Below are 12078 nucleotides of genomic sequence, written 5' to 3' on the forward strand. Positions count from 1 at the left end.
TATAGTTTTTTGTTCATTTACATCCAAGCGCAGTTTACACATTTTTCTAAGGAAATCATATGCATTAGATGGGGGAAGGTTAAATGCCCTTTTAGGAGGAGCTAGAGGAGCAAGAGACTTTTTACATAATTTCAACAAGGTGCATGTCACATATTGGCAACAGTGAGGGTGGCACAGTGGTGTAGTGGTTAGCACTCTCACCTAGCAGTAAGAAGGGTCTCTGGTTTGAATCCCAAACTACAACACTACCTGCCTAGAGTTTGCATGCTCTCCCTGTGCCTGCTCCGGTTTCTTCCCACAATCCAAAGACATGCAGGTAGGTTAATTGGCTTCTGTCCAAAAAAATGGCCCTAGTATATGAATAGGGACCTTGGATTGTGAGCTCCTTGAGGGTGAGGACCGATGAGAGTGTGCAGTGTAGAGGGATAGGGACAATTATAGACACTCATTTAGGTTGGACTGGTGTCTTTATTTAACCTTACTATGTAACTGTAACATGCTAACATGACCTGTGTGCAAATATCATAAAAAAATACATAAAGGTAAACCATCGTAAACAAAAACTTGTTAAGTTTAGAGTTGCGCCCGCTCAACCTGTGCAATTGCTTGACATTTACTAAGATTTTGGCCATGCAGTAAACAAATGCATTTGAACGAGTGCAAGAGCCACATGTGCATGCGCAGTGCTTAAATTGATCTCACGCAGTTCTAAACATACTTGCAGGCACAGCAGGCTTGCTCAGGAAAAGTTACTTTCTCATGCTATTTGGGCATATTTGTTACTTGGGCAGTTGTTACTATACTTCCTCACATCACCCCACATCATCCCATAATATTGGCACCTCCAGCTTCTGTTAATAATGATTTGAAGATGCCGTGCCCCATGCCAATAGTGGCGATCAGATTTAATTCTCCTGTGCACTGAGATCGATATAGTAAACCGGCGCAAACGTTTCGTAAATATTGCGCCTTGCCCGCGCCTCAACTCATGGCGCAAACGTTTCGTAAATCAGCCCAATAGTATTTCTTTTACAAAATTATTTTATTAGTAGGAAAACATATTCAACAGCTTCATATGACAGTGTGGTGGTTACATCAAACAATGCAGAAAGAACAAAGGGATACTAAAAACATGGTACATTATTCTTCAAGGTAAAGGGAAACATCAACTGTAAACCACAATAAAGAGCATTCAGTGCCCTGAATCATACTGTAAATAAAGCAAAGACTTGGAAACCCCAAGCAATAATGAGGAAGAACATGTATACATATATAAACTATAGATTAGTTATGAAGTTCATTTATCATTGTAACCATTTCCACTAAACCAACTCCTGGGACCTAGATGTGTCGGGGGAAGGGATTGTTCAGAAGGAGAAAAGTGTGGAAACAAGAGGTGAAATGTAAGAGGAATAAAGAGAGCTGAAGGAGAAGAGAGAGAAGGAAGGGAGTCCACGGGGGGGGGGGGGGGGGGGGGGGGTTGCTTGTTATCCATGGTTGCCACGGTTGTGTCAGAGGCATGGGCTGTCAATTTCTCGTTAATCATAACGTCATTCATGTGGTTTTTAACTGCTTCAAAGCGAAGCACAGGAGTTTTCCAGGCCCTCACAATGGTCAACCTAGTTGCACTAAAAAGGTGCAGAGCCAGCTGGCGTTCCGGACGAATGAATGCAGGGATAGGTTTGCAAAGGAGGGCTTCAAAAGGGTCTCTGTTAAGATTGGAATGAAACAAATTACGAAGAAGGATATAAACCCTGACCCATAGTCTACAGACCTTAAGACATGTCCACCAAATGTGGGCCATAGTCCCTTCCTGCAAGCAGCCCCTGAAACAAAGAGGGGAGTAGGATGGAATGTAGTGAGATAGTCTAGCTGGCGTATAGTGCCATCTATAGAACACTTTGTAGTCATTTTACAAAATGAGACTGTTCCTAGAGCTCTTAGTAAGTGCTATTGTCATGATCTGCCAGTCCTCCGGATCCAACTGTTTTCCCAAATCTTTCTCCCATTGGAGATGATATGATTTCACTGGTGGCTTCGTGGAGGAAATGATGGATGAATAAAGTAAAGATATCAATCCCGGTGAATGACACACAGGAAATTAGCCTGTTAAACAAAACCAGATATGTTATTAAAGCGGAGGTCCACCCTAAAGTGGACCTTCCGCTCATCGTAACCCTCCCCCCCTCCGGTGCCACAATCGGCACCTTTCAGGGGGGAGGGGGGTGCAGTTACCTGGATAATCCAGGTAACTGCACCCACTTCCGGGACAGCTCTCTGCGGAAAGGGGCGTAACTTACGCCCCTTTCCGCAAGTGCCCGCCCCTTCCCGCAAGTGCCCCGCTGCCTGCTGGGAAACACACAGCTCCCAGAGGCAGCGGGGAGCGTCCTTATTGCGCAGCGCAATTCGCACATACAGAGTAGGGAACCGGGAAATGAAGCCGAAAGGCTCCATTTCCTGATTCCCATACCCAAAATGGCGGCGGCAGGACCCGACAGACGACCTAGCGATCGGCTTCGGGTGCCGACATCGCGGGCGCGCTGGACAGGTAAGTGTCACTATTTTAAAAGTCAGCAGCTGCACTATTTGTAGCTGCTGGCTTTTAAAAAAAAAAAAAAAAAAAACACGGAGTCCCGGTGGACTCCCGCTTTAAGCAGATGAGTATTATCCATGGTTAGTAATCAAACTGACATTGAGAAACAATAAAAAATATACGTTAGTCAGACCAATAGGCCACTCAGCCATATTAAAAATATTATAAAATAAGTGCATACTTCAAAACGAATATAAAAATATATACATAAGGACTCTTTTCCATAGAAAGCTTTTTCTGCTCTTAATGCCGAGACACATCGTCATCTTGTGGAATATTCAAAGAAAAAAACAATACAAATGCTATAACTTTTCAAAGCCATAAAAATAAATTAATTAAAATAAACACATTTGATATAATAAAACAGCAGAATTCAGCATTATTAATGATCGCATGCATGTCCCATTCTACATTGATACCAAAGGGATTATAGGTTTTAACCTTATATATCATTCAATTTCAAGCGTGGAGATGCCTCTGATCATATGGCTCCCTCTCCAGTTTCCAACGTATTTGTCTATTCCCAGAAACACTGTACCCTTAGGATCACGGTTATGATGTGTGTAACAATGCATTGAAAGGTTATTTTTTTCGGATAGCCATTCCTGATATTAGTAACATGCATACGTGTGGTGCGGCCAATATATTCCAAACCGCATGGACACCTAATGAGGTAAACTAAGTATTGAGTAGTGCTTGTGATAAAGGGTCTTATAGAAAAATGCTCATGGGTAGGGATGAGCTTCGAGTTCGAGTCGAACTCATGTTCGACTCGAACATTGCCTGTTTGCCTGTTCAGCGAACAGTGAACAATTTGGGCTGTTCGCAGCAAATTTGAAAAGCCAGAACACCCTATACAAGTCTATGGGAGAAATCTAAAGCGCTAATTTTAAAGGGTAATATGCAGGTTACTGTCCTAAAAAGTGTTTGGGGACCCGGGTCCTGCCCCAGGGGACATGGATCAATGCAAATTTTTTTTTTAAAATGGACGTTTTTTCAGGAGCAGTGATTTTAATAATGATTAAAGTGAAACAATAAAAGTGTAATATTCCTTAAAATTTCGTAGCTGGGGGGTATCTATAGTATGCCTGTGAAGGGGCACATGTTTCTGGTGCTTAGAACTGTCCCTGCACAAAGTGTCATTTGTGCAGGAAAAAAAGTCTTTTAAAATCACTTGCGGCTATATTGTCGGCTCCCCGTAATACAGAGAACACTCAATGAGTGTTCTCTGTATTAGCCGACAATTCATTCATTCATTGATAAAAAAAAAAAGCGTGGGGGTTCCCCTAAATTCAATTACCAGGCCCTTCAGGTCTGACATGGATATTAAGGGGAACCCCGCGTCAAATTAAAAAAAAAATGCCGTGGGGGTCCCTCTAAATATCCATACCAGACCCTTCAGGTCTGATATGGATATTAAGGGGAACCCCGCATCAAATTTAAAAAAAAATTGACGTGGGGGTCCCCCTAAAAATCCATACCAGACCCTTTATCCGAGCACGCAACCTGGCAGGCTGCAGGAAAAGAGGGGGGACGAGAGAGCGCCCTTCCCTCCCTCCTGAACCGTACCAGGCCACATGCCTTCAACATTGGGAGGATGCTTTGGGGGTCTGTGACCCCTCAAAGCACCTTGTCCCCATGTTGATGAGGACAAGGGCCTCATCCTCACAACCCTGGCCGGTGGTTGTGAGGGTCTGCGGGCGGGGGGCTTATCAGAATCTGGAAGCCCCCTTTAACAAGGGGACCCCCAGATCCCGGCCCCCCCTATTTAAAATGGTAAGGGGGTACTTACCCCTACCATTTCACAAAGAAAGTGTAAAAATGGTTAAATAAGACAAACACACTTTTGAAAAATTCCTTTATTAAAAATAAAAAAAATAAAAAAAAGATTCCAGCGGTGCTAATCCACTCTTGCTATCCAGCGACGAATCTCCGGGGTCCAGCGATGGATGATCATATCCAGCGACGGGGGATCTCTCAGTCCAGCGCTGTCCATACATCCGTCTTCTGTCTCCACTGCGGAGACACTGCAGAGATCCCAGCGCTGACGTCTCTTATATTAGGAGGGCGGGGCCACCCGTCACCTGACCCCGTCCCCTCTGACGCTGGTGAAGGGAGCCAGGGGTTCCCCAGTGACGTATGGGTGACCCCACCCCCTCTGATGTAACGGAAACCTGCGTTACATCAGAGGGGGCGGGGTCACCCACATGTCACTGGGGAACCCCTGGCTTCCCTCTCCAGCGTCAGAGGGGCGGGGTCAGGTGACAGGTGGCCCCGCCCTCCTAATATAACAAACATCAGCGCTGGGATCTCCGCAGTGTCTCCGCAGTGGAGACAGAAGACGGATGTATGGACAGCGCTGGACTGAGAGATCCCCCATCGCTGGATATGATCATCCATCGCTGGACCCCGGAGATTCGTCGCTGGATAGCAAGAGTGGATTAGCACCGCTGGAATCTTTTTTTTATTTTTTTTATTTTTAATAAAGGAATTTTTCAAAAGTGTGTTTGTCTTATTTAACCATTTTTACACTTTCTTTGTGAAATGGTAGGGGTACAAAGTACCCCCTTACCATTTCAAACGGGGGGGCCGGGATCTGGGGGTCCCCTTGTTAAAGGGGGCTTCCAGATTCTGATAAGCCCCCCGCCCGCAGACCCTCACAACCACCGGCCAGGGTTGTGAGGATGAGGCCCTTGTCCTCATCAACATGGGGACAAGGTGCTTTGAGGAGTCACAGACCCCCAAAGCATCCTCCCAATGTTGAGGGTATGTGGCCTGGTATGGTTCAGGAGGGAGGGGGGGCCGCTCTCTCGTCCCCCCCTCTTTTCCTGCGGCCTGCCAGGTTGCGTGCTTGGATAAAGGGTCTGATATGGATTTTTAGGGGGACCCCCACGTCAATTTTTTTTTTATTTGATGCGAGGTTCCCCTTAATATCCATATCAGACCTGAAGGGTCTGGTATGGATATTTAGGGGGACCCCCACGTCAATTATTTTTTTAAATTTGACACGGGGTTCCCCTTAATATCCATGTCAGACCTGAAGGGCCTGGTAATTGAATTTAGGGGAACCCCCACGCTTTTTTTTTTTTTTTTTTAATCAATGAATGAACGAATTGTCGGCTAATACAGAGAACACTCATTGAGTGTTCTCTGTATTACGGGGAGCCGACAATATAGCCGCAAGTGATTTTAAAATACTTTTTTTCCTGCACAAATGACACTTTGTGCAGGGACAGTTCTAAGCACCAGAAACATGCGCCCCTTCACAGGCATACTATAGATACCCCCCAGCTACGAAATTTAAAGGAATATTACACTTTTATTGTTTCACTTTAATCATTATTAAAATCACTGCTCCTGAAAAAACAGCAGTTTTTGAAACTTTTTTTTGCATTGATCCATGTCCCCTGGGGCAGGACCCAGGTCCCCAAACACTTTTTAGGACAGTAACTTGCATATTACCCTTTAAAATTAGCACTTTAGATTGTGAACGTTCGAATCCCATAGACTTTAATAGGGTTCTAAAGTTCACACAAAGTTTAGGTCTGTTCGCAGGTTCTGGTGCGAACCGAACAGGGGGGTGTTCGGCTCATCCCTACTCGTGGGTAGAATTGGACTGAAAAGTATCAGTCTCTCTTCTACCCTACAGGTTAAGTTTGCAAATTGAGCACTTTCTACAAGGAAAGAACCCCCACATTGTAGAAAAAAAAGACACCCTTTTAGGGGGATCAATTACATTTGGTGCCACTTGAAGCCTCAGAGGTGGCGCCCCTCTAAAAACTAGACATGTGCACACTGAAATATTTTGTTTCGGAATTTTGTTTTAGTCTGAAAAATACATTTATTTAGTTACTCCCGAAATTTATTTTTATTTATTTAGTTTTTCGTTAAAAATTGCATTAGTCCGAAAATCCAAATTAGTTAAGGTCGAATCTGTCATTGAAGGCTTTTGTCATTGGTGTCTGTTGAGTGTTCAAAGAAGATTCGACGGAGCAGCTAAACTATATGACTCTGTAACTTTCGACAGACACCATAAGCCAAAGATTCTACGTTTGTATGTTTTTCGCTGCTTTGTTGAATCTTTGTCGTTCATGTTGAATGTATATAGTTCAAACAGAAAATGGACTGGTGATAGTGATCACTGATCAGACAGGTAACAAGAATATATAGAATCTATATCTCAATCTATAATATAGAATCTTTAATAATAAATCCCCCCCACAACACGGGCAGCCTCTGAGGCTATCACAACACTAGCAACACGAGTATCACTATCAAGTTCACAACACTAACACAATAGCAGCAGATTATTATGAAAAAGATAAGTTAAACTGTAGCTTGCTTCACTATTGTTCTGCTGCTGTGCTTATGCTTAATAGTTAAATAATTTAGGTTCTCTGACAAATGGACCACCTAAGATTGACTGTCTTCTGAAATGATTCAGTGTGTGTGTCTCTCTCTGCTAGCAATCGTAAGTGAAAGTAAGTTGGCTGTACGTGTGTACTTAGTCCTAGCTATTTTACTGCTCCTCCTCTTTGGTTACAATCAGCCAATAACATTCATCATCATCATTATTTTCATTTTACTTCCCCCACCCAATTCCAGCAGCGAGCTTTTCTCTCTCTGTCAAATCTTTTCTCTCTATGTCGAATCTTTTCTCTCTATTTCGAATAATCCTGGACTAATAGAGTTAAGGTTAGGCACATTCATCCACAGGTTCGATAGACACAGATTTTTGTTGTCAGCGTGATGTCGAATCTCCTATCTATATCGAACTGTTGTCACAATGAAAATGAAAATAAAGCATTTGTTTATGTTGAATCTTTTGTTTTTCGGATTCTGCACTTTTGTTATCGTTTGTTAAAAAGATAACGAAAATACCTGAAATTCAGATGAAAATGCATTCGGACAAAAATTAATGCACATGTCTACTAAAAACCAACATAAGACATTCAGGTAAAAGGGGTCCTAGTATTCTATAGTTCCGTAGAACGTTCCGGTGCCTATATAGAATCTTCTTAATCAGATTTTGGTGGGTAGAATAAGTAGTGAAAAATGCATGTTTATAGTTTTCCTTTTTTTCCCCTTAATTTGCGGGATCAATAAATCATTCTTCACAGAAGCACTCTCAAATGCTTGATTCAGTACCAATGGGTCATAACACTTCTCAAGGAATCTTGCCCCAAGAATATCAGCCTCCCTCAAGAAGTCTTCTTGATTGGTGCAGTTATGCTTAAGTCTCAAAAACTGACTGACAGGAACGGACCTCAACTATGGTGACAGCTATTGGTGCTGATAAAACCGTCCAAAAAATGAATTTGAGTTTTACTGAACTCATCATTCAAAAAGACAAAAAATTCAACCAGGGAGCACTGATCACCATCCCAGATGAGGACATCATCAATATACCTCCTTCAGCGTATCAACTCTGGCCTTGGTCGGCTATGGATGACGTTCTCCTCCCATCTGGCCATGAATAGGTTGGCCATGCTTGGTGCAAGCTTAGCACCCATGGCCACCCTTCTGTTCTGTAAGTAGTAGGAACCCCCATACCAAAAGTAATAATGTGTCACCACAAAATCAAGTAGTGACAAGCGAAACCTCACGTTGGTCATCACCCACATTATCCCTTCTAAGAAAATGTTCAACAGCCTCATGACCATGTGCATGTGAAATTATGGTGTAGAGGGATTACCACATCCATAGTTACAAAGATGTAGCTATCCCTCCACTCAATACCCCGAAGGATATTGATGACCTGCATGGAATCTCGTAAAAACTAGGGTGTTTTTACCACTAGAGTGCCTCTCCTGTGAAGTTGTTGTGTAGGATTTTACTTTACACAAACCCAAAGCTTGCTGGATTTTCTATTTTGTATGAATACAAGTCATGTGAAGGTACTTTTTACTACTTAGAATTAAAAATTAAATGATTGATGGGCTTCACCATGGCAGTATATTTTTTCAATCTTCTGGGTTACTTACTGGGATCTGGTGCCGAGTTACAACCATTTTCATTTGATGACCATCTGTCCATGGTATATCACATGCATTTATGACCATTATAATTTATGGTCCAACACATTTGGTAAGAAGTGTACACTGAGTGTTTTTGGCTGGTGGTGTATACTTTCTAAATTTGCATTGCACAGTGCACTTTCCGGATGGTTGAATGCCAGTTCATCCTACTTAAAAGGACTTTTTACGATATACAGTGCCTTGAAAAAGTATTCACACCCCTTGAAATTTTCCACATTTTGTCATGTTACAACCAAAAACATAAATGTATTTTAATGGTTATTATGATAGACCAACACAAAGTGGTACATAATTGTGATGTAAAAGGAAAATGATAAATTATTCTCAATTTTTTTTACGAATACATGAAAAGTGTGCGTTCATTTGTATTCAGCCCCCTTTACTCTGATACCCCTAACTAAAATCTAGTGGAAACAATTTCCTTTAAACGTCACCTAATTAGTAAATAAATTCAACCTGCGTGTAATTTAATCGCAGTATAAATACAACTGTTCTGTGAAGCACTCAGAGGTTTGTTAGAGAACCTTAGTGAACAAACAGCATCATGAAGGTCAAGGAATACACCAGATAGGTCAGGGATAAAGTTCTGGAGAAGTTTTAAAGCAGGATTGGGTTATAAAAAAAATCCCAAGGTTTAAACATCTCATGGAGCACTGTTCAATCCATCATCCAAAAATGGAAAGCGTATGGCACAACTACAAACGTACAAAGACATGGCCGTCCACCTAAACTGACAGGTCGGACAGGGAGGGCATTAATCAGAGAAGCAGCCAAGAGTCCCATGGTAACTCTGGAGGAGCTGCAGAGATGCACAGTTCAGGTGGGAGAATCTGTCCACAGGACAACTATTAGTCCTACACTCCACAAATCTGGCCTTTATGGAAGAGTGGCAAGAAGAAAAAAAGCCATAAGAAGTCCTGTTTGCAGTTTGTGAGAAGCAATGTGGGGGACACAGCAAACATGTGGAATAAGGTTCTCTGGTCACATGAGACCAAAATTTTATTTTTTGGCCTAAAAGTATAACAGCAGTGTGGCAGAAAACTGAACACGCCACCCCCACTGTGAAACATAGTGGTGGCAGAATCGTGTTGTAGGGATGCTTTTCTTAAGCAGGAACAGGGAAGCTGGTCAGAGTTGATGGGAAGGCATATTTAGCCAAATACGGGGCAATCTTAGAAGAAAACCTAGACTAAACTTAGAGTCTGCAAAAGACTTGAGACTGGGGCACAGGTTCATATTTCAGCAGGACAACGATCCTAACATACAACCAAAGCTACAATGGAATGGTTTAGATCAAAGCATATTACATAAAATCCCAATAAAATAGATTTACGTTTTTGGTTGGAACATGACAAAATGTGGAAAGTTTCAAGGAGTATGAATACTTTTTCAAGGCACTGTATATGAACTCTTCACATTGATTTGTTTATCTGTATGGTTACAGGCTGTTTTTATGCACAATCACTTTTGCACGTTTGCACTTTATGTATGTTCAGGAACTTATATATATTTATTTATTTATTAGCACTGCTTATAATTTATACACATTGTTTATGAGCTGGTATCACAGCTGATTAAGCAGCTGATTGCTCATTTGAGGTTTTATGGCTGAACGCAGATTGATTTGTTGTGTAGGATTGGTCAATGGTCGCTCACCAGTCTCATGTTGGCAGGAGCTCTCCTTCCACCTAAAGGGAAAGGGTCTCTTTCAGGATCTCCTCAGCATCCGACCCTTTAACTGAACAGCAGGCTCCCCAAAGTCCAGGTCTCACTTCAGTGTCCCAGAATAACATTCGCTCTGCCTCTACTCTCAGGTGTCACCGTCTGCTCACTGCCTCTGCTTTTCAGGCAGGAATCAATCCTTTCTTCTGCCCAGGTGCAGCAAGTCAGTATCAGTCCTGGTCTCCTGGTGGGAAGAGAGCCCTCCCCCTCCCTTAACCTGGGAAAATGCCTCAACTGCTCCTCCTTAGTGTCTCTCTGGGAGTTGTAGTTCAAAAACGAACCTGAAATCACACTTAGTCTCTTTGTGAACTACAGTCCTCAGAATCTTCCAGGTTTCCTCACAATGTCTCAAGTAGTTCATGTCCTCAGTTTGCCCCCCCCCCCCCCCCCCCCCAGTGGATGGAGAGTGGCTGAACACATCTTTACTCTCCAATACTTCTACTACCTTGAATTATTGCCAGCAACATTGGTGTGTGCAGCCTTTTGCATTAGAGGGTGCACCCCAGAGCAGAAACACACATGCGTGTATATCAGCAGAGCAGTGAATGGTGTCAGTAGAGCAGAGATTGGTGTCAGTATTTTTCATTTTTATTATTTGTTACAATTTTTTTTTTTTACAATATTATTTATTTTATTTTACTTTTTTTTAGGAGCACCATTGGGGGCTTTGGTGAAATATCAAGGGTCTAAACAGACTCCTGATGTCTCACTTTTGGGACAGAGTTTCTTGTTCATTCACAAGCTGAAGCATAGTAAGCATCGTTTACTATGCTTCAGTTAAGGATGAACACAGGAGCAATTGGTACAGATCACTCACAGTATTCATTCAGAAAAGGAATGCGCCAATAAATTAAATATTTACCAGTCCCTTACCCTGCTCTCCATCCTGAAACATCCCCCACAGCAGCCAATGAACGAGGAGAGGAGGAAAGCACTGCAGGGGGGATACATGGGGTGCCAGAAAGCAGGGGGAATCTGCACCACACAAGGTGATTAGGGTGTGCACCCTATGTCCAGCAATAAACCAGATGGGAAGGTTACCCAGTGACCGACTTATATAGAATATGTAAACTGATTTTAGTAACATTACTGAGAAAAATAAACAGCTCTGGCTACAATATTATTCCATAGCAATCGTATTTATGTTTTCTCTTGATTTAATATTACAGATCTTCCAGATATTTGTGGCTCACTTTCAGCTGGCACTTGGGATCGGCCTAATCTTTATTGGTGGCATAAACAATACCCGCTTGAGCTATATTACATTTTGGGGACCAACAATTGTATGTATTACTTATATCTAGAACTTTTCAGGAACTCTGTTGAAGGGAAATTGTGTATTTTCCACAGGTATTTTTATGCATAGATACGTTTTCACTATTGTATTCAAGGTACAGTAAAATAAATGCTCCCTTTGGCAGCCATCTGTATATCAAACAATGTGATTGCCATGTTTGCTCAAAGGAAACCTGTAGTGTGCCAGTATGGTGGCCGCCATTACTGAGTTCTGACTTTTTTGATCTGGGCTAGATTTTGAGGTGAGTATTAAAAAAATTAAAAAATATAGTTATAAACCTGCGCTGTGGAAATAAACTATGAACAAAATTTGTCTTAGGACTGCCGCTGTAGTGAAAGGTACGTACCCCAAAAAAGTGAAAAAAAGGTTTTAAACTCAGCGCTGCAACTATATCCTACTGTTGTGCTAATATTCATACATTAACATAT

The 12078-nt window shown here is 42.2% G+C and overlaps 1 protein-coding gene across 2 annotated transcripts in view; it reads left to right on the plus strand.

Annotated features, from left to right (window-relative positions):
• The window catches only part of LOC143930417 (uncharacterized), a 159507-nt gene that overhangs the window by 24710 nt on the left and 122719 nt on the right, over positions 1-12078 (plus strand). For both annotated transcript variants that reach the window (XM_077454722.1, XM_077454723.1), the window contains exon 2: positions 11523-11636. In XM_077454722.1, the coding sequence (XP_077310848.1) occupies positions 11523-11636 (114 nt within the window). The remainder of the gene's footprint in view (positions 1-11522; positions 11637-12078) is intronic.

The sequence above is a fragment of the Lithobates pipiens genome, unplaced genomic scaffold (genome assembly GCF_037356315.1).
Source record: "Lithobates pipiens isolate NorthernLeopardFrog02 unplaced genomic scaffold, aLitPip1_a1.2 Scaffold_25, whole genome shotgun sequence".
Lineage (NCBI taxonomy): Eukaryota > Metazoa > Chordata > Amphibia > Anura > Ranidae > Lithobates > Lithobates pipiens.